The sequence below is a fragment of the Orycteropus afer genome, unplaced genomic scaffold (genome assembly GCF_000298275.1).
Source record: "Orycteropus afer afer isolate SDZICR_OR568_19922 unplaced genomic scaffold, OryAfe1.0 scaffold00229, whole genome shotgun sequence".
Lineage (NCBI taxonomy): Eukaryota > Metazoa > Chordata > Mammalia > Tubulidentata > Orycteropodidae > Orycteropus > Orycteropus afer.
This window is the reverse complement of record NW_006921816.1, coordinates 1867604-1891588: the sequence shown is the minus strand read 5'-3', so window position 1 is coordinate 1891588 and position 23985 is coordinate 1867604. Positions and strand designations below refer to the sequence as shown.

The 23985-nt window shown below is 39.6% G+C and overlaps 1 protein-coding gene across 1 annotated transcript in view; it reads right to left on the bottom strand.

Annotated features, from left to right (window-relative positions):
• Window positions 1-23985, bottom strand: part of DAPP1 (dual adaptor of phosphotyrosine and 3-phosphoinositides 1) — a 70415-nt gene that overhangs the window by 21143 nt on the left and 25287 nt on the right. Inside the window, exons 2-4 of the mRNA XM_007948870.1 lie at window positions 19862-19984; window positions 15867-16000; window positions 1004-1134 (exon numbers count right to left, since the gene is read on the bottom strand). Coding sequence (XP_007947061.1) covers window positions 1004-1134; window positions 15867-16000; window positions 19862-19984 — 388 coding nt within the window. The remainder of the gene's footprint in view (window positions 1-1003; window positions 1135-15866; window positions 16001-19861; window positions 19985-23985) is intronic.

Below are 23985 nucleotides of genomic sequence, written 5' to 3'. Positions count from 1 at the left end.
AGTAAACTAAGAGGAATGCATGTTATTGAGACAGCAAGTTCTACATTGTGAGTGTGGGAGTGGCATGAGATGATGCCAGAGAGGTTAGTGGGGTCCAGGTGAGCCATGAATGTCATGGACACCACTGAAGGGTGTCAATCAGCGAGGTCATGTGATAAATCTGCTTTTAAAGAAAAGCGCTCTCCAGTGACAGAGTAGAAAATGTACTGAATAAATAGGAAGGTCATATGTTCGAACATAATTTGTACCTAAGTATCCTTAAATGATCATTTTTCAAGTGTAATGATTGCTACCTAGGAGCCGTTCTTGATATTTCATCTGTGTATTGTCCTCCTCATCATCTGTGCAAATCCAGGTCACTTATATCAGGAATATTCAACGAACAAGGAAAAGAAAGAGAATAGAAGGTCTTTGAGAATAATGAAAGAAGGGGTTGCTAGAGAAGAGTAATTTCAGGGTCACAGTTCACAGAACAAACATAAATGGAATCTCAAAAGAACAATGAGTGCCCCAGTTGCACTGAAACTGAACGATGACCTGAGTTGCAAAGATGTGTGGATGTTTTCTGTCTGTACACTTCATTCAGTGAAGGAAAAAGGGCTGGGAAAAAATGATACCCCGTGATTTTATCATAAAGCTAGGGGATGTTTTTCTACTATAGACAGTTGAATGTAAAAAAAAAAAAAAATCTTAATTTAAGAACCTTGGCCAAGAATAACAGTTTAGTCAACCCATTCTGTCATAAACTTAATTGGCTAAGGATAGGAATTCAAGTGTTATTTTAAAAGTATTTAGAATCCTATCACTATCACAGTGTGTTTTTTATGCATTTCCCTTTGTTCAGGTGAATGAGCCATGGGCTTCAAACTTTAATTTTTTGTCCAAGTTTTCTATCCCAAATTAGAATTTTTATGTGAAAAAAAATGTAGTTTGAAAAGTATCTTACTGCACTGAACACTTTCAGACAATGAGAGAGCTTGTGGTCAAATTGGTGGTCACTTACAGAAGGAGCAGTGGGCACAAGGTCATTTTCTGTTTTTCCCGTCTGCATTGCTGTGTGAACCCGCACAGATTCATAAATGGAAGGTTCTTCCACTTTCCTTGGATAGGGATGCTTCAGAACAATCAGAGTGCCTAATAAAGAAAATAAAAAAAAAGTGATCAAATAGTTCCACAAGGAAGGGCTGAATGCCAAATGCCAAACAGGGTAACCATGACTGGAGTGTGCAATCTCTTGTTTATTCATTTATTCACTTGTCCATTTCCTCAGCATTTATTGAGTAGCAACTATATGCTAGGCATTTAAAATCAAAATCCAAACTCACTGCCATCAATCACTTCCAACTCATAGTGACCCCATTGGGTTTCCAACACAGTAAATCTTTATAGAAGTAGATTGCCCCATCTTCTTTCCACAGAGCAGATGGTAGGTTTGAACCACCAACCTCTGATTAGTAGTCAAATGCCTTAGGCACTGGGCCACCAGAGCTCCTTAAGCTGGACACACACACATACACACAAACCAATACGAAGCAACAAAACATATCCATTGCCATCTAGTTGATTCCAACTCACAAGCTCACAAAAAGGGACGGTAGAACCCTTCTGTGAGATGTTTAAAGAAAGCTTTGTAGAGGATCCCATATTTGATGTACAGCTTAAATAATGACTAGAAGTTTTTCAGAGTCCCTGAGTAGTGTAAATGGTTAATACACTCAGTTGTTAATCAAAATGTTGAATGTTCGAGTCCACCCAGAGGGAAGAAAGGACTGAAGATCTACTTCTGAAAAATCAGCCACTGAAAACCTTATGGAGCACAATTTTACTCAGACATGCATGGGGTTGCCATGATTGGAATCAACTTGATGGCAGCTAACTGGTTGGGAGAGATTTTCCAGGTGGACTTCACAGAACTGATGGAAACAAAACCAAACAAATGCACTGTGGTATAGCAGGATTTGGGAGCTCTGGTAGCATAGTGCCTAAGGCACTTGACTGCTAACCAGAAGGCTGGCAGTTCAAACCTACCAGCCACTCCTCAGAAGGAAGATGGGGCAATCTACTTCTGTAGTGATATCGCCTCGGAAACCCAAGGAGGGGTCGCTACGAGTCGGGTCCTACTTGACGGCACATAACAACAACAACGTAGGAGGATTTATTACATTACTCTTATTTCTCACCAGTTTCAGAACAAATTTTTATCAGTAGATCTCAAAAAAAAAAAAAGGTAGAATGATATCACTTTCTCTTCTCTCCTACCACCCAATTTACCAAATAAACAAAACTAAGTCTTTGCTTTTCCAAAGTGAATATGGGATGAACAGGCCAGTGCTCATGTGTGATTGCCTTCAATTCTATCCAAGGAGAATTCCAGGCAGAAGAAGGGCCCCTCCCAGAAGGGCCAAGTATGGCTATAGGGGCTCAGGATCTTTGATTTGAGAGCTGACTCAATACTTTTATCATGTCCCTGCTTCTGAACCCATTGGTCAATAATAAACTAAAAACTTCAGCTATAAAAAGGTAAGATAAAGTTTTTTTTTTTTTTCTTCCCTCCCTTTGCTATGACTTCTTGCTTTTTTATGTAACTACTGCCATGGAGTCAGATCCGATTCATAGCAACTCCTCCTTGGGTTTCCAAGGTGGTATCACTAAAGAAGTAGATTGCCCAACCTTCCTCCTGAGGAGTGGCTGGTGGGTTTGAACCGCCAGGCTTCTGGTTAGCAGTCAAATGCCTTAGGCACTACGCCACCAGAGTTCCTTCTAGTTTACTAGGGTCTTTATATGGCAAGCCTGGGATAGTGGTAGTCATTGGGGAAGATGTAAATAATTCACTAATTCATTCAATAAACACTGACTGAGTTCTACTATGTTCCAGGTACTCATGTAGCCACCAGGGATACAATAATAAACAAGAGAGAGATAGAGCTTACTCTTTTGAAGATCATGTTCTAGTTAGAGGAGACAAACAATAATTTGGAAAAATACAAAAATAGAATGGGTCAGGTACAGAGAAGTATATGAAAAAATTTAGAAAGCAAGTTAAAGGGGATAGAGAGTGAAAAAGGAATGGTCAGCACAGGTGATATTTTATGTGGGTGGCCAGGGAGGCTTGTTTTAAAAGATATTTTGAAGGATTATAGAAAGTATAGTGTCCTGGCCTCAAATTAGAATAAGTGACAATGAGGAGAGGAAAATACCTCCTTGACAGTTAAAAACTTGTCAGCAATAATAATAGATCTAAAAACAAGACAAAACCATCCTATGGTACCTGAGTATGTACAGGGTACTGATGACAAAAACTACTCTGGCTTCTGAGACCTGGTCCCAGATAAGGCACTGATGTACAGTGAAAAGAAGCAGTGCTGAGAAAAGCCAAAAGAGGTTCTTTCTTTGATCTCAGCCCCAAAGAAGAATGAGAGCCTCTAGCCTCCTCTACTTTCTACATCCAGTTCATGTCAGTAGTGTCAGGATCACAATGGAGCATGGCTTTTCTAGTCATCAGAAGCCCCAGGCCTGCTCTTGCAGTGACCACACTGTCTATGCTCTCTTTTATCCATGTGATCCTTTCATGAAAACAGATCCAGTCATATAAAAAGAAGGGGCTGGTTACAGTTTAAAAGTGATAATGAAAGCAGCAAAATCTAAATCAAGAGCAGCTGTTGTGCAGACTTAGGGGCTGTGAGAACACAGTGTAACATTGCAGATGCTTGGTGAATTCAGAGCTAGCTTGTCTTGTTTTTAGCTTTACACCAGAGAAGCACCTCCAGTGGTGTGCCTGGGGTTACCCTGCTGTCAGGCAAAAAGCACTGGACTTGCAGGCATAGAGCAGGATCTGACTGCCACCTCTGCCAATAGGAACCTGCAGACCTTTGTCAACCATTCTGTTTCCAATTCCTCCTCTGACAACTCAGAATAATTAAAACTGTGACAGCTGGAACTCTATGGAACTGCCTCATTTTTCCGAGTCTCTCAAGTTTTCCATCATTGACAGAGTGCAGTCTTACCACTTTTCTATCACTCTCTATTAGTAGAAAATATTTGAGTGTTCCTCTTCTGACAGATTTCCGCCTTACAAGTTTCTGGCTTTTGCAGGTTTTACTGTACTTTATTCACCAACCTGTTTTAAGCTCCAGATAAAGAAGTGTTTGAGCAAGGATTATACAAATGTTAGGTATAATTATGCTTTGATGTAGAATATTTTTAATCCTTAAATGAAATTCCAATGGTTGCCTGTTTGGGAACATGTATTTTAAAATGTTAAGTTAAAAAAGAGACCTAGATACAGCATTATGGAAAGAATAAAAATGGCAATTTGTCATCACTAACTATAGTGTTAAGATAAATTGGTGCCTTTCAAACATGCAGAGGGTAGGGTATCTGGTAGCTTAGGGCTCAAAGCAGCTTGTAAACCAGAAAAAAAAAAAAAATGAAATTTTGTGTTTTGAAGATAGTCTTTGAAGTTAATGCTAAATTATCATCCTATGATGTACGCTGGGGGCTCTGGTGGCATAGTGCTAAGGCATTTGACTGCTCATCAGAAGGCTGGAGGTTCAAACCCACCAGCTACTCCTTGGAAGGAACGTTGGGCAATCTACTTCCATAGAGATATTGCCTCCAGAACGCAAGGAGGGTTTGCTAGGAGTCCCAATTGACTCGATGGCAGTGACTTTGGTTTGGTTTGAGTTATATGTGCTTAATATGAAAATAATCATTTAATGGATGCTCTGATTGGATGTACCTGGTCAATCCTCTGTCTTTTTGCACATAATCAGGCATATCCATAAGGTACTGATACTTGTTTCCTATTGCTGCTGTAATAAATAGCCACAAACTTAGTGGCTTAAAACAATATAAATTATAAATCCATTATCTTACAGTCCTCCAGTCAGAAATCTGAAATGGGTCTTCCTGATCTAAAATCAAGGAGCTCTGGTGATATAGTGGATAAGGCCTTTGGCTGCTAACCAGAAAGTCAGGTGTTCAAACCCACCAGCTGTTCCATGGAAGGAAGATGAGGTAATCTACTTCCGTAAGGATTTACAGCCTTGGAAATCCAATTGGGGTCACTATGAGTCAGAATTGTCTCAATAGCAGCGGGTTTGGTTTGGTCTAAAATCAAGGAGCAGGCAGTACTATATTTCTTTTCGGAGGCTCTAGAGGTGAATCTGTTTCCTTGCCTTTTCTAGCTTCTAGAGGCTGCCCTCTTCCTCCATTTTCAAAGCCAACAACAGCAGGTCAAATTCTTCTCAGGTTGTCATTCTGACTCTTTGGCTTCCCTCTTCTACTTATAAGGATCTTTGTGATTACAGTGGTCCAGCTGGATAATCTCCTATCTCAAGGTCAGTTTATTAGCAACTTGATGCCCCCTTACAATGTAACATAGGAGTCTCTGGGTGGTGCAAGCATTTAAGCATTCAGCTGCTTACTGAAAGGTGTGCCTCAGAAAAAATGCTTGGAGAACTACTTCAAATCATCCACTGAAAACTCTATGGAGAACTGTTCTCTGACACACCTAGGGTCACCGTGAGTCAGCACTGACTCAACCTCAAAAGGTGATGTAACATAACATATTCCCAGGTCTGAGAACAGATGTGGACATCTTTGTGGTGGTCATTATTATGCCTTACTACAATACCAATTCCTGGAATATAAGCATAATCTAAAGGCCTGTTGGGCTGCTGTACAAGAATTTCTGGGCCAGGGATAATGCCTGAGCCTGCACTACTGTAACTACTTATCTTATAAAGGAATGGCCTTTCCAGCTTGTACATTTCCAAGCCCTGTGAGCCCCTTCAGAGCAGGTTTGTTGCCAAATGTATCCTTGTATCCCCACCACCTAATAGAGTTCATTAAATAATGAAGACTTGATGAATAAATGCATGAATGAATAAATAATGCCATGGTAGGTCAGGGTCAAGTCAGAAAGAGCCAGGTATGAGCCCTTCTCCCAGGTGCAAAACAACTTTGGCCTGGAGCAAGGACAATACAAGGTGTCCCAGGTCCCTTCCCAAATTCAGCCATGACTCTCCAAATCTTCATTGAGAGGACCCCAATTCTATTTTGAATAGCTCTTATACGGGTCAACTCACAAAAGCCTGAGAAAAATGGTATTGAGTCAATCAGGAGAATAGAATTAACTAGAGTGATTTGAACTAGTAAAACAATGAATGAGGTTAGGCTGAATTGAGGGATTAAGAAAATGAAAATCACCATTATAAAATGGTGAACGCTCTTGACAAAAATCTGGTGTCTTAATAGACATGTCTCCTTTGCTGACCATGCTTGCCCAAAGAAGGGCCAATATATAAGTTTCTTGGCAAAACTTTTAGGCTTACAATGATTTCCTTTTCTATAGAGATTGCCCCATCCCAGTATAAAAAGAAACCCAATGCGAATCGAAGAAAAATTGATGCCTTTGAGTCATGGTGTTGGCAAAGAATACTGAGAGTACCATGGACTGCTAAAAGAATGAACAAATCTATCCTGGAGAAGTGCAGCCAGAATGCTCCTTGGAAGCAAAAAAGGTCAGACTTTGTCTCACCTACTTTGGTCATGTTATCAGAAAGATTCTGGAGAAGGATATCATGCTTGGTAAAGTGGAGTCAACGAGAAAGGGGAAGGCCCTCAACAAAATGGATGGATATAGTGGCTGCAATGATGGGCTCAAGTATAACAAGGATTGTGAGGCTGGCACAGGACTGGCACAATGTTTTGTTCTGGTGTGCATAAGTTCACTATGAGTCAGAGACGACTCGACGACACCTAACAACAACAACAACAGTATACAAAGATAGAACTCCACAGTGATATAGTACTACCCCAGCTTCTCTCCAATGAACTCTTAGCCTGGGCAGCGCTAATTGGATTCATCTCTTCAGTCTCTAATTCTAGACTTCTCTAAAGAGAAGGTCTATAAGCTGCTATGGCTGAAAGTCCCAGAGCTGTCTCATCATTGAGTTTATTCCTTACTGTTTCTTGGTTGTTCAGTTTTCCCTTGGATTCTGGAAGTGTCTTTTCCAAAAATTCCACCCCTTTCCTCACCCTACTTTTTTCTTCAGATAGCCAGTTTCTTTTTTTCATTTGCAATCAAAAGAAACTTATTTAATATAGCCACCAACCCAGACTCATCATAATTTCTGCCATATATTAAAGATAGCACTTTGGCTCCTTAGGAGAAGAATTCTGGGTTAGTGACATTCAAGACAAAATTAACTCCAGGACACGGTTGGAAAATTCAGATAAAAGGCAATAGGAAGCTGAGGGTGGTAGAAGAAGAAGAGGGGGGGAAGATCAGCAACCGCAGGCCTTGGAAACTTGACTGTAAGTTTCAGTTCAGTTTCTGAACTACATGAGGGAGACAGTTGTTTCCTGCCTTTCATGTAAAACCTGGTTTCAGAAATGCTCGCTGGAGGTACATTTTTTAGATGATCAGAGCAGGATACAGAGCTGGCAAATAGCAGAGGGGAGCATTGAACCTGGACCTCATGTATTTACTCATTATACCATATATTATTCTTAGCCTCTGTGTATCACCGTCATGGAAACTATGGATTGTTCAATGATTTACTCTATTTAGTGTGGACAACAGGTGACATGTATAAATCACAAGGTGAAGAAATGAATTCCTTACAAGGCAGCTTGATGTCAGGAGATGTGAGTTTTGCTTCAACCTATCCCTCTAGGCCTCAATTTTTTCAATTGCATTCTCCATTGCAAACTGTTTCCCGAGCTGCCTTCCAATTCTAACATTTTTTCAAAGGTACTTACACATACATGTCCAATTGAGGGGGAACAAAATTAGTGATAGGAAACTTAGTAACTAAATGTGTCTTGCTTCCTGTAAAAGTACAATATTCATTTGAAATACTTGGTGTAATTTTATCTTTGCCTCTCATTTTCCTTTTCCTCTACCTTTTTCCTTCAAACTTTATATTTTATTTTATCTTATTATATTTACATTATTGTTGTTTGGTATCATCAAGCTGATTTTTGACACATAGCAATCTCACACAACAAATTAGAACTGCCCGATAGGTTTCCTTGGCTGTAATCTTTATGGGAGCAGATCACCAGGTCTTTCTCCCAAAGAGCTGCCACTGGATGGGTTCAAACCAGCAACCTGTCTGTTAGCAGCTGAGTGATTAACCTTTGAGCCACAATATTCCTTATTGTATTTGCATAGATTCTTTTATATTTTTCTGGAGAGACATGGGTGAAACTAAATAACCATGTTTAGTCCATGGGTGAACTAAATATTTTGAGGGTGTTTTCTAGTCAGAATTTTTCTGTTTTAAAATTTCTTCCACTTTAATTTTTTAGATGGAATTTCCTATAAATAAATAAATTCCTATAAATAAGCAGTAAATACAAAGAAAGAAATTAAAATTGATTCACATTCTTAAGAACAATGATTTTATAGACTTTAAAGATGACCTACAGAGGGATAAGACTGAAGCACATATTACAGTCCTTCAATATCTCACAAATATCTTCTATTATTGTGGCAGGGATTCGTCATCTCCAAATCCATTTAATGCTGTGCTGTGCTGAGAAGATATAATACTGTAGTGTCATTGTTAGACAAGTTTCAGGAAAACATGATGCACGGAATTATCTGCACTTGAGGAGGGAAAAATTTCAGACTAGTTGGGAGTCCATGTTGATCTGGGTGAGGGAAGGAGTGGTATGGAAAGAGTCTGTGACCAGCATTGTAACACTGGGGAAAGGAAAGACACAGAAATATGCACAAAAGATATAGACAACAGAGATAATTACTATTATATGTACAACACTGCATTACCGCTGGCACCAAACACAAGGCTATGGGTAAATGCATAGGCAGGTGAGAAGATCAGGTGGGGGTAGGCAAATAGGAACATACCCAAGACCAAGTACAGATTTGGCTGAAGATAATCTTACATACACACTTGTGCTACAAAATTATCTACATACATTACAGAAACAACAGAAGACAGGGTTGAAGTAGCTTCTCAGAGATAACTAAACACCTTGAGACAGAGAATCTGGGCCTGTGGCCTGAGATCATAGTCTCAGGGGACATCATGCTCAATTGGCACATCAGAGTACATAAAAATCTTGTTCTACATTCTACTTTGCTGAGTAGCGACTGGGGTCTTAAAAGCTTTCAAGCAGCCATCTAAGATGCAAATATTGGTCTCCTCTCATCTGGAGCAAATAAGAGTGCAGAAAATCAAAGTCATCTGGAATCAATTAGTCCAAAGATATGAGGGACCAAGAGGACCTCAGCCTTCATCACCCCAAGACAAGAAGCACTAGATGGTGCCTGGCTACCAATGCCAGCCTTGCAGAAAAGGGATCAAAATTGGAAATCCTGGGTAGAGTGGGAGGAAGAAGGTGGAACAAAGTTGAAAAACACAAAAATGACCAGAATTGGTTGGATAGAGACTGATTGAACTCCTGAGACTATGGCCCTGGGTTACCCTTCAGACCTAGAAATGGACTCACTTCCATGGATTAGCTCTCAGCCCAACAGTAGAAAGATCTACATGCAGAACACCTATCCTAGGGAGATATACCCACCTATTCTAGGGGGGATGCATCCCTTCAATCAACCAGCCATGAGACATCAGAGGGGCAGCATTCACGTAGAGGGAAAGCTGGACAGACAGGAATGCATAGATAGAATGGCACAGGGAGGGGCCAGTCATAGGAGGGAGAGAGGAAGAGAGTTTTATATGGTTGGGGATGGTAATTGGGGCTGTGAAATCAAACGTGCATGAACTGATGAGAGTAAAATAAATCCGCATTGTAAATTTGCACCCAAAGCACAATTAAAAAAAAAAAGTATCTGCTCTTTAGAACCAGGTTAGCCTGGATTTCAATCCCAGCTCTGACAGTAGTTGTGCATTCTTGGACACGTAACTTAAATTCTCTGAGTTTTGGTTTATTCATCTGAAAACGAATCATAATATATATTGTGAGTGGTTGAAAAGATTAAATAATTTGATACATGTGAAAATATCTATCAGAATGACTGGAATATAACAAAAAGATATTGGTTTCAATCAGGCCAGGAGATGCCAGTTGGATGTTTATAAACCAGCAATGAGAAATCTGAAAGGGAAGTTAGGAAAACAAATCCATGTACAATAGCATCTATGAGAATAAAATATCTGGGAATAAATCTGTGGTAGTTAAAATTGTATGTCAACTTGGTAGGGCCTGGTTGAATGGCTGGGCAGCTGGTGGTAGTTATTCCCCATGATGAGACTGGAAATCAACTCCATGGTGGGATCTACTGCAAGCAGCTGAGTAGCTGCTTTGGGTCTGTGGTTTCCTTTCCATACATAAGAAGCAGCTTTGGGAATGGTTTCTAGCTTATGGCATGCTTGGACCCTGCATGTAGCCGTGTTGTTGTTCAGCAGCCTGCCATGCTCTGCCAACCTTGGGACTTGCAATGGACTTAAAGGGCCTGCCGTGTGGTTTGGTAACATCAGGACTGTGCCTTTTTACTTGTCAACCTTGGGTTTGTCAGCTTCAGCAGCCAGCAGCTGTCTGAGTGAAGAAATGCCTCTAGCTCCAATGGGCAGGGAGCAGGAGGCAGAGTTGGACCCCCAGGTTGAGGGGCTTTCATCCAGCTCCTAGAGCCTGGCACTTTGAACTTGGACTTAAAGTCTCCAAACTGTAAGAGAATAAACTCCTGTTTGTTAAGGCCATCCCATTTGTGGTATGTTTCTGTCAGAGTGGCACTAGATAACCAGAACAAAATCTAACCAGAGATGTGAAGGATTTATGCAATGAAAACTATAAAACACAGCTGAAAGAGATTAAAGAAGACTTAAATAAATGGAAAGATGTTTCATTTTCATGGATTGGAAGACTTACTATTGTTAAGATGTCAGTACTACCTGTGTTGGTTCTCTAGTGTTGATGTAACAGAAATACCACAAGTAGATGGCTTTAGCAAACAGAAATTCATTCTCTTATGGTTTTGGAGGCTAGAAGTACAAATTCAGAGTGCCCACTCTAGGGGCTGGGTAAAGGCCCCTTGACTTTGGTCTTCAGCTCTCCTCTTTTTAGCTAGAGGCATCTCCTAACTCAGACAGCTGCAGGCTGCTAGAGGCTGACAAACTCAAGGTTGGCAGGTAAAATGGCACAAGCCCAAGATCAATAGGCAAAACAGAAGGCAACTGGTTCAAGTCCAGGAACTGGAGATGAAGACTCGACCAATTTCAGGATCCAAAATATGCCAAAAACCTAGAAACCCTCCTCAAAGTTTCTCCATATATACTGAAAGCAGGCCATACCCTGAAGACAACTAGTTAGCTGCTTACAGCAGATTCCACCATGGAGGTGATTACAATCTCATCATGGGGAATAACTTTATCCAGCTGCCAAGCACTCAAAACCACAGCCCCACCAAGTTAACACAAAACCTTAACTACCACACTACCCAAAACAATCTATAGATTCAACATACAAGCTCTGTGCTACCAGAGATCCTAGACTTTACACACTAGTGAGGAAAGAAAGATATATATATTTTTAAAATAAATGCATTATACAATATTCATATAGTTAGAAAGTGTGAAGATAGGAGGAAAGCGTGAATGATAATAATAGAATCTTAAAGTTGACGGAAGACTGATCTGTTTAGTTAAGCCTCATTTTTCAGATTAAGAAACAGAAATCCCAAGTTAAAAGAATAGAGAATAGGAATAGAATAAGAAAAAAGATACCTTAGAAAAGTGCTCATCCATTTAGATCAACAATTTCACCTGTCTGATTCAAATGTTTTCTTATGAACTAGAAAAAAGTATTCTAAGTTTCACTTGACTGAAGACATTATAGCCATCAGGTTGCTAGTTACTTGAACATCTCCCCCATTGGCCTTAGCAGCAATGTCATCCTGTGAGTTGTTGTTAGGTGCCATTGAGTCAATTTTTGACTCATAGTGACCCCATGTGACACAGCAGAACTGCTCCATAGGGTTTTCTAGGCTATAATCTTTAGGGAAAGAGCCCTAGTGACATGGTGGTTAAATCTCTGCTACTAACCAAAAAGTCAATGGTTCAAACCCAGCAGAGAAAGATGTGGCAGTCTGTTTCTGTAAAGATTACAAGCCTTGGAAACCCCTTTGTTGTTGTTGTTGTTATGTGCCGTCAAGTCGGACCCCTCATAGCGACCCCTCCTTGGGTTTCCAAGGCAGTATCACTATGGAAGTAGATCGCCCCATCTTCCTTCCGAGGAGTGGCAGGTGGGTTTGAACAACCAGCCTTTTGGTTAGCAGTCAAGTGCCTTAAGCACTACGCTACCAGAGCTCCCTGGAAACCCCTTTAGGGTAGTTTCATTCTGTCTTACAGGGTCACTATGAGTTAAAATCGACTAAACAGTACTTTTTTTTTTTTTTTTTTTTTAATCTTTACAGGAGCAGATCACCATTAGCAGTCCTTTCCATTAGCAGTCCAGTGCTTAACCATTACGTCACCAGGACTCCTATCTGTACCATCAATTGAGTGTAAGAAATTTTCTCTTTAATAAAGTCATTCTCTAGGTACTGCAGGTGAGGGTGGGTGTAGGCAGGTCTGGACTGAGAGGAGTAACTCATAATACCCAATTCTAGTTCTCCCCATTCTGGAAATCTGCAGGTGAGAGCCCTGCCAGGGCCTTGTCCATTGTGCAGGAAAATGCTTTCACTGGGGTTCTTCAATTAAGCGTAAATTATAAGAGAAATTTGCACTTCACCTTATGGAGAACAGAAGTCACAACCATGACGTTTCCCAATCACATGGAGTCAATGTCAAAGAGTGAAAAAGAAGTAAAGATGTATTTTAAAGGAAGGATCTCAGTTTCCATGAACTATTTTCATGGGTCACAATGCTGACCTATGAGGCCCTTCCAGGTCTAAGAGTCATCATGACTTCAGTGTGTTATCTTGTTTCCTGAAGCCTATTCCTTCTAGAGAGGCAAAACTGAAACTCACATTTGTCATGGGTTTTGCCTCCTATTCCTGGCCTCAGTGGCTTTGCCTTCATCTGTCTTAGAGAGATAAGAAGAATATCGTAGAGTTAGCAGAATCTAACTAAAGGGCTTGAAGCCAGCAAGTCAAGTACATATACATCAGCATCAGTGCCCTGTAGCAAGGGTTGAAATAACAGTAAATTCCCCCATTAGACAGTGAATAGAACAGAGGAGAAGCAGAAGAGAAGATAATATCTTAGTTTCCTGAGTTTTACTGCAAAGAAATGAAATAATAATATAGTAAAAATAATGATACAGCAAGTTTTAGCCTTGGAGAAAAGAGCTATAGGAGTTCAGATTACAAATCTTTATGATCCTAATGCATTAATCATGAGCCTTCTTTAGTTCCTGACTACATTCACAGGGAAGCTGAGCATTGGCCCAAATCCAATATTGAGGAGACTTTATTTTGGAATATGAGGGCACTGCTGGTTCAGTGGTCTTCGTAAAGAAGACCTGGTTTGATTTGAGCAATGGTTTGCATTTGAGCAATACACCTCAGATGTAGCCACCACCCATATGCCAGTGAAATTCTGTGTTGCTATGATGCTGAACAGGTTTCAAGAGTGCTTATGACTAAGACAAAGTAGGAGGAAAGGCCTGAAGATGTACTTTCAAAAATTCAGCCATTAAAAAACCTATGGAACACAGTTTACTCTGACATGCATGAATCGGAGTTGACCAGATGGCAACTGGCTACTAGTTGACTTTAGAGCAGTTTTAGGGTGTCTTCTTGCTGGATTACTGGATCACTGGTTCAATCAGAAGGCACTGCATTCACTGATCTGAAACTTCCTTGAAACCTGTTAGTAGAGTATCTACTGTTTTCCTAACTTGGGGAATGTCCAGGAAGAAGCATAGAAAGTGATCAAAGAGATTGAAAATAAGGTCTAGGGGAAGAATTTTAAGGAAAGGAGCCTATTTTGCTTGGAAAAAGATGAGAAAGCTGAATGTTAGCAACTATAGTAGCTTTGAATGCTATAAAGAGTTCCTACTCACAGTCATCTACTCATTCATTTATTCATCCACCCAAAGCACCATGTATTGTACCAGGAACTGGGGGATATAGAGAACAAGAAAAATAGAGATGAACAAAACATATTCCCTGCTTCAAAAATCCCTTCTCTATTGCCAGTGACCAAAAACTGAACACATCTGAGTGCTGGTTTGGACACAAATGGAAATGAAATCTTAAGGGATTTGAGAAACGGAAATGCTTGCCAAGGCCAAGGTAGCAATGGAATAAGCACATCCTTACCTGTCATTTGTTTCTAAGAACTGTTGCTAGTTGCCACCACCAAGTTGGCTCCACCTCCAGTCCACTCCATGTACAACACAATGAAACCTAGCCCAGTCTTCCTTCATTTTCATAATCATTATTATGATCATGAGCAATTGTTGCAGCTACTGTTCACTTTGAGTGTCTTCAAACATAAGGTGATCATTTACCAGCCCCATATTGGACAATATTTTATTGTATTCCATAGAGTTTTCATTGGCCAATTTTCAGTAGATCACCAGGCCTTTCTTCCTAGACTGTCTTAATCTGGAAGTTCCACTGAAATCTGTCTATTCAGGGTGACTCTGCTGGTATTTGAAATACTGGTGGTATAGCTTCCAGAATCATAGCAATATGCCAGCCACCACAGTATGACAAAGAACTACCGCTGGTTAAATGGTGAAATAATTTTCACAGCTGACTGAGAAAATTTCCACCATAAAAAAAAAAAGACTATAGTTTCAATTTTGTAGTTTGGAATAACCTATTATGGACCTGGTATGGTCACCTTAAAGTAAGACAACTATTTTAATGGTTTCCATTATGCATGTTATCTATCCTTGACACTGTATGATTCATATCAGGGTCTGTCCAGGCCACATAAATAGCAGAAAAAGCAGAAGCCAGTAGTAGCTTCTCTTCCCACCACATTGAAGTTAACAGAATGCCTAATTACCTAGTTTACCAAGAAAATTGATGTGTGCCAATTCATGGTGACTGGCTGTGTTATTAAGTCTAGAATTCCTCTTGTGCCACAGGTTTGTGGAATTTCCCAGACTTTGATTAATTGAGATTTATCATCTTTTAGGAAAATGAAAGTTATGATTCTCATTCACAAATATAAAGGAGATCTTCTACTTAATTGAAAAAACTAGTATATAGATAAGATCATTCAAATACCATGATAGTGTTTTGCTTTGCTTTTTAACTTGAACTTTTCTAACTGCTCAAACAGGATATTTTAAACTTGTTTTGACATATTTAATTTCATTTAAAAAACGTACAAGAGGCCAAGAGAAACCCCCCAGAATTTTATAACTCATGAAAAACATTTTCTAGTCAATATTTGTAATACTTCGTGATCTCTGTGGAGCCTTAAGAGTGAATTCTGTTTTTAGAAATGCTCAAAATTGTCTTCACCCACTTGCAAACTGTCCATACTTAAAATTTATGAGGAACCAGAAAGTTGGTTTTGCCTTTATTCTTTCTTTCTTTATTGTATATATATTATTATAAAATGAATAGGCCATTTTAAGGAAATTGTCCACGTGCTTTTAATCAATTCATAAAATAAGACATTCTGACAAAATACCTACTTTGTAAAAAGCACACTGCTTTCTCTTAAAGATAATGATGAAACACTGAAACAAGTATGTACACACACACAAACGCACACACACAAATTATTAATGTAACTTATGGTAAGGAAACAGGAAAAAATATTTCTAAATAAAATCCAATTGTATATGATATGCATAAAATTTAACAAAAGTGACAGCTATGTAATTCTTTAATTGAAATCCACTTTGTGCCCCTTTTATGCTGAAATAATGTCTCATGGGTCATGTACCTGTTCATAGCTTACCTGTCTCACTCCCAATCAAAGGTTGGTTCGCAAAGTGCTTGACAAAATCCTTCAGAGATGAGAATTCGTTAAAGCCAAATTTAAATGAATATCCAGTATATTCAACATGAAAATGTTTTACAGAATCTTTGGCTCTGAAAGGAAAAAGAAATGTTTGACATTACTGAGCAAATGAATATCATTTTTGAAGGGAAATATACTCTTAGTTATAGTAACATCAATGGTCCTTTCCAAGAACTTAGAATTATGCCACAATCATCACAACCACTGGTAGTTTTATAGGATATTCCTATTTTCTTTGGGCAGACTATGTGTTTTAAATTTTTCACTCTAATGGAAGACCAGAGATACTTCTCCCTGTGCACTCCTCCGCTTAGGAACATTAACCAAATCCACTGCCATCAAGTTTATTCTGACTCATAATAACCCCCATTGGGTTTCCAAGGCAGTAAATCTTTACAGAAGTAGATTGCCCAGTCTTCTTTCTGTGGAGTGGCTGGTGAGTTTGAACCACCAACCTTCTGGTTAGCCATGAAGTGCCTTAGGGACTGTGCCACCAGAACTCCTTATGCTAATCTCATTAGGAGGAAAAAAAAAGGTGCTGTGGAGTTGATTTCAACTCATAGTGACTCCATGTGTTACAGGGTAGAACTGCTCCCGTAGGTTTTCTTGGCTGTGATCTTTAAGGAAGCAGATGACCAAGTCTTTCTTCTGCATTACCACTGAGTGGATTCTAGAATTTAGAAGTTAGTAGACAAACACAAATATTTGTACTACCCACTGAAAGAGTCTTTGGACATTAACCCTCTTAAAGGATATGATATGAATGGCAAAGAATAAAGGTGATAGAGGTGGCTTATAACACCTTCCCCAAATTCTTCTCTGTCCCTAGGCCTCCTCCCTTACCTGTTTTAGAGTCAGTCAGAATCCTGCTTCTATCATTTAATTAGTTGTGTGAACCCAATCTTTGCCCTTCCATGCCTGCTTGACTGCCTACAGAACAATAAATGCCCTACATTGTCATTTTCCACCTTTTTGGAAAGTGGCACAGTATTAAATAATTAAATAAAAATACATAGGCCCACTTTATCTGACCTCATCCTATCTTTCTAGTCTTACCTCCCACTATACCACTCTGTGTAGTGCATACTCCAACCTGAGCGGGCATCAGAATCACCTAGAGGGATGGTTAGAATCCAGCTTGCTGGGCCCCATCCTAAGTCAGTAGGTCCATGGTGGTGCCTCAGAGTTTGTGTTCTTATCATGTTCCCAGGTGATGCTGATGCTGCAGGTCTGGGGTGTGGCACTTTGGGAACACTTGGGGAACCACTGCTCTGATCCAACTGGATCTTCTTCTCTCCAAGGAGCTTCTGCCTCTGTCTCTTAGCTCCTATTATTCTCTACACCTGGCATATTTTCCACCCTGTTTCTGCTGTTCTGAATCCCAGTTACCCATTGTTTCAGTTCAAATGCTACCCCCTCTGTCAAATATTACGTGGTACTCCAGATTGAGTTCCCTACTTATTCTCTTCCCAACAACCCAAACACTTATCTGGCCCTCTTTTGGGACATTTGTTGTATCTACTTTGTGTTCTTTGTATATGGTCTTTTTCCCCCATGAAGCTATACTCCCTGAGGACAAAGCCTTTGAATCTTCTACAATACTTATAAAAAGTGGCTGGCAGAGAGTAGATCCTCTTAAATGTTTATTAAGAGAATAAATGAATGAATGAATGAAAGCAATCATTCTTCTGAACTGGTCTATGGTTCCTGTTACCTCTGCTAATGAACGGTCTGTTTGTTTTGTTTAAAGCCTTACTGTTGTTGAGTTGATACTTATTTCCCCATAAAGCTCAATTGTCTTCATTAAGTGTATACTCAGCACTTTGTTTTATACTAGGTAATGGGTATGACTACTAGGTAATGGGTATGACTACTAGCCAAAAGTTTGGCAGTTTGAATCTACCCAGAGGCACCTCAGAAGACCGGCCTGGATATCTACTTCTGAAAGGTCACAGCCTTAAGCACATTATGGAGCAGTTCTACTCTACACACAAGGGGTCACCGTGCGTTGGAATCGACTTACAGCTAACAAAATTAAGTGATGAACATTCATTTTCTTGGGTTCTATGCATTACAATTGGGAGCTCTGGTGGCATAATAGGAGCTCTGATACCGTAGTTCCTAAGATACTTGACTGCTAACCAGAAGGCTGGCTGTTCAAACCCACCAGCCCCTCCTCAGAAGAAAGGTTGGGCAATCTACTTCCATGGAGATACCACCTCAGAAACCCAAGGAGGGTCGCCATGAGTCCAATCGACTCAATGGCAGTGAGTTTGGTTTTTACACATTACAATTAAGGTTTTGAGACAACTTTGAGGTTCATACAAAGACAAGGTAAGGGAATAAGGTAAAGGATCATTGGCAATTCAGGGAAGACTCATCTAAAAATACCAAGGCAGACTTTCCTAACCCTGCCAGCTTTATTGTGACCAGAGAAATATCATGAAAATTCTCCATGATCCCTGGGTTTTAGGTATTAAATCACATTCCTAAATGCTTATAGTGGCAATCAGTGATTTATATCTTCTAAATTTTACATAGATATAATATATATGCCACCTATTCTTAAGGAACATATGGTCTCATTGTTCATATGAGACATATATAGGTAAAAAGTTAATTAATATTCTTTGAGTCAATGATTCTATAGGTTTATTTGAGATTTCTGGAAGTTCTGCAGCCTAACCACATGGTAAACTTTACCATTTGCTGTTGATCAGAGAAAGCTTGGATCCCTGCCTTCACCCAAACAAGAATTCCATCAATAACAAATTTGCTACAAATGTGAACAGGAAAGAAATGATAAAACCTTCTTATTTCAGGTCATCTTGAGGGATTGCAACACAGGGAACCTGTGATTTTCTTCTAAGAGTTGATGGAAATTTCACAGAATCCTCATCCTCTGTCTAATCCAGACAGAACTTTCCCAAAGACAGGAAGACTTGTGATATGTCAGTGGAAGCCAGAGAGATGCTGAGCTACACCAAACAACCTACTTCTGATTACCACATGGCTAGATTAGCCAGCTTCTCTGATCTGGGAAGCCAGCCAAGAGAAAGGGAGTGGGGAGGGAAAACCCTGAAAGAACAAGGCAATCACTATATTTGGCTGGTTCTCAACCAATGCCCTCCTGCACAGCCAGCACCCAACTGTCAGTGGAGGTTTGCTCAATGCTATGCTGCTGAACAGGTTTCAGTGGAGCTTCCAGACTATGAATGGAGTAAGAAGGAAGACCTGTGATCTAATTCCAAAATTCAGCCAATGAAAACTCTATGGGTCACAGAAGTCTGATTTGTGATTAATAATGGGGATGACACCAGACTAGGCAGCATATTAATCCACTGTGTATGGGGAAGTTGTGACTCAGCAGGCTTACTCGACAACAGCAAACAACAACAACAACCTGATAGAAGCTGGAATAATTTTCTTACCATTAGAGTGAAACAAAGCCTCAAGAAAGTCCATTTATAGGAAAATTTAAAAAGTTCCATTATTGTCTGCTTGAATTTGTGGCTATGAAAGTTGTATAGCCACAAATAATTCTGTTTTTCCTAAGAAATCAAGGAACAGTGAAAAAGGTACTGGGGCAGATTTCAGGGGTTTGGGGTCAGTGCTCTTTCTATTCCTGATTTATTAGGGTCAGAGTGTTCCACCACTCTGGGTTTCAGTTTCTTCATCAGTAAGGTGAGAGATTTGGATTAAACAATTCATAAGGATTCCTTCAGTGCTATTCTTTTTTTTTTTTCTTCAAATGGATTGAGCAAGAATGTTTTGAGAGTCCAACAATTCAAAATTTGGGATCCTTTGACCTGGAACTCCCATAAGTGTCAGGAGAGTTTTGAAGTCTTGCAATTTGAATCTGATGGTAAAGTAAATACCCATGTACTGTCAGGGGGGCTATGATGAATTCATTCAGTTCTATAGTACCTTACCTCACGGAGAGAGAGTACAGCCCGGTCCTTTCATTACTGTCCCGTAGCAGGTAGCTTCCGTCACATCCGTTTGAGAGAAGAAGAGCTTCTGCAGCGTGGCGGGTGAGGTTGCCATGATACCATCTAGGAAGAAGAGAGCAGTGTTTCACTCAGGGCAAGACATTGGTGCATCTCCTTTACTTGGTTTTTCATCTCAAAGAATACTTAGCAACACTCTCTGCTATAGGTACAGCCCAGAGGCCAAGCTCTCAAACAAAATATTAGGACAAGGAAATCTCTGGGCCAGGTTGAAGGGGAGAGTAGACTGAATTGGCTAAGAGCAGCACAACTTTGTAAATAGAAATTTTTAAACAGTCTAAGACAAAAATAACAACCACAATAGTAGCTTTGACCTATTTTCTCATTTTTTATCTCTCCCTCACACTTGGTAGAACTGCCCCATAGGATTCCCAAGGCTGTAGATCTTTATGGAAGCAGATTGCTATGTATTTCTCTTGAGGAGTACAGATGTGTTTGAAGCAAAGACCTTTTGATTAGCAACCAAGGGTTAACCACTGTGCCATCAAACCTACTTGGAGGTAGTTTACCTGAGTCAAAATCCAGATGATAGCTCTTACTAGCTGTACGACCTTAAGAAAATTTCTTAACTAATCTGAGCTTTAATTTCTTCATTTCTAAAATGTTTTGTAAAATAGTTGCAGGCCTACTGTGAGTACTACATAAGTTAACACATATGCAGTGTTTGAAACAGACCTGGCAAATGTTAGTGCTAGTTGTTATCATTAACCCACTGAGATCTACAGAGCCATAAACTTACTATTTATCCTCTGAGGTGTGATATTCTTGTTGCTCAAGTAAAATTTTTTTTATTGCATTCAATTTGTTTCACATAGCAGAAAGCTCTATCTGTACTAGAGTTATTTGCTGAACCCAACAAAGAAGGGGAGATAGACAGTTACACAAACAGCCTGTATGTGATGAGTGAAGTCCTGTGAAAGAGGTGTATGCAGTACAAGAATATCAAGGAAGAGCCCTACTCTGCAGAGAACAAGGCATGAAACTTCAGCTTTAGCAATATAGAGTAAACAAGACCATCTGTTATAGATGAAATTGTGTCCCTCAAAAATATATGTAAAAAAAAATAAATATATAGGTACATAGATAGATAGATAGATGTATATATATATGTGTGTGTGTGTGTGTGTGTCAACTTGGCTAGACCATGATACTGAGTGTTAGATCCATTTTGTGATCTAATATAATTATTTTATATTAATTTTTTTATGATGTTAACGAGGCAGGATTAGAAGCAGTTATGTTAGTGAGGTGGACACAATCTACAGAATTAGGTTGTATCTTGACTCAATTTCTTTTAAGATATAAAAGAGACTAAACAAGTAAGCAGAGATTGGGAAACCTCACAACTACCAAGAAAGATGAGCAAGAAGTAGAATGGGTCCTTTGAAGCCAGAGTCCTTGTACTGAGAACCTCCTTGATTCAGGAGAGAGAAAGTTGTAACACTGGAGATGGAGCAAGATGAGAAATTATGGTGGCAGAGGCAGCAAAATTAGGAGACTGGCAGAAGACAGTGCAGTGGGAGTGCCGACTCACAGAGAGAGAGCTGAGTGCCTTCAGGCAGGAAGCTTGCTAGAGGAGTGGGATTCCTCTGGGCACTTATTGGTAGAGCTAAAGAGGTTTGTAACACTTGCCTGAGCAGGGCAGAGGCCCAGCTGGGCCAAGACCGAGGTGCTAAGGGCCAAGAGACAGAAAGAGAGGCCTGTCTTTGAGCATGGTTGAGAAGTTGTCCTGACCAAAGAAATGTATCCTGAGTAGTTTCTGTCTGAATTGTAATCTGCATGTCAAGACACATGGAGATCTCTAAAGAATGCTGGTCCCGCAGATACTGAGGGAGACAAGCATCTTCCCCTAGAGCTGAGAGAGAGAGAGAGAGAGAGAGAGAGATTTTCCCTAGAGCTGGCACACTGGATTAGGACTCCTAGTCTCCTAAATTGTGAGAAAGTAAGTTTGTTTGTTAAAACCATCCACTTATGGTATTTCTGTTATAGTAGCACTAGATAACTAAGACCTCATTTGTGGAAGGAAGTTTCTACATAGCTCTCCAAGGTATCTGTTTTCTTAATCTGCATTTCCTGATGTGTATTTCTTTACCTTATTTCCTCTTTTGGGCAAAGATGCTTCCGTCCTGTATCAGCTATATTTGCTAGCTGAAAGCAATGACATGAAAAAAACATGCTATAAGAACACTCACTGAGTGATTTATCCACAAAGCAGCCCCATTCATTGTACTGACTTACAGACAAGTTCAAGTGTGTGCACTACAAAATGCTTTCAGAGGACAACAGGATAAGTTAAAAGTGTAACTATAGAAAATTTTAGGTTCAGTCAAAGCCAGAATTCTAATTCTTTCTGATAGAAAAACTCTCTACAAGGTCCCTAAAATACTATTTGCCAATACTTACTTTGAGGATAAACATTCCAGCATAAAATTTAGTTAAAGTCAGTAGAGCATATATTTGAAGCAGTATTTGAGTCAACAAAATTCTAAAACAATATAATCTGGAAATTTCTTTGGATTTTTTTAGTGGAATATACGGTCCATATTTAAACCATTTATAGAATTTTATTTAATTGCAACATGACAGCACTTTTTTTTTTTTCAAATTTTTTTATTCACTGCACTCATATGGGGAGCTCTGGTGACATAGTGCCTACGGCACTTGACTGCTAACCAGAAGGTTGGTGGTTCAAACCCACCAGCCACTCCTCAGAAGGAAGGTTGGGCAATCTACTTCTGTAGTGATACCACCTCGGAAACCCAAGGAGGGGTCGCTATGAGTTGGAGACTACTTGATGGCACATAACAACAACAACAACAGCACACATATGTCAGAACTTTTTTTACTAAAGATTTTTTTTATGAGTCTTTTATATAATAAACACAAATCATACATACGTAAGAAATACTTGAGTATAAAACCAAGAATATTGCATTCTGCTGTGCTCTAATTTAGAAAATCCTCAGACAGTATTAAATTTTGGGTGGTGGTTTTGCTTGAGTCAATATTGCTACTTAGATTTTTAAGCAGTTCCAGGCCCGGACAAGCCTAATATAGAGCTTGGGAGGCAGACTTCTACATATTACTATGCTACAATGCAATGAAGTTCCTCATTTCCCCAATAGCTCTTCCACAAAAGCCTAAATTCCACCTTTTTACTGAGGTAAGTATTCCTCTTGTAGTATCTTGTCTGTGTGTGTGATGAAAATATTCACAACAAACCATACACAAATTCAACAACTTCTATGTGTATATTCCTCAAGCTGTCTCTAGTATCCGTTTAATAAGCACATTTTCCAGGGTAATGAATATAGATCCAATAACATTGTGTTTCCATTGTAGGAATATATCCACCTTTGGTAAGAATGTTTCAAGATTCTGTTCCATAAAGAGTTAAAGTTAAAAATAGAGTTAAGCTGATAGTTTTCCCATAACCCACCTTCCTCACCACTAATCATTCAGTTTTATAAATCTTTACTTGTTAAGCTTCAAATATATGCAAAACTCTGGGCTAGGCAAGTCAAAGGGAACAAAAATGGAAAAGCCATGAATCCACTTAGGAAGAGGTAATACCCCTGGAAGAATTCAGGAAGAAATGTCAAAACCAGGTTTCTTAAACAAGCCAACACCTGAGTTGGCCTTGAAAGACACATAAATTATATTTTAAAGTATTTATTATTATTATTTTAAGGAGCTCTGGTGGTGCAGTGCCTAAAGCATTTGACTGCTAACCAGAAGTTTGGTGATTCCAACCCACGAGCCACTCCGTGGAAGGAAGGTAGGGCAATCTACTTCTGTAAAGATTTACCGCCTTGGAAACCCAATGGGGATCACTATGAGTTGGAATCAACTCAATGGCAGTGGGTTTATTATGTTTTTTGGCTCATAAAACATATGTTGTAAAAATTAAAATATATACACATTAAAATAGAAAGTGAAAGTCTTCCATAGAAGGAGAAATAGAGTCTCACTACTAATCTGAGAGGGAGCTCTGGTAGCATAGTGGCTAAGACACTTGCCTGCTAACCAGACGGCTGGCGGTTCAA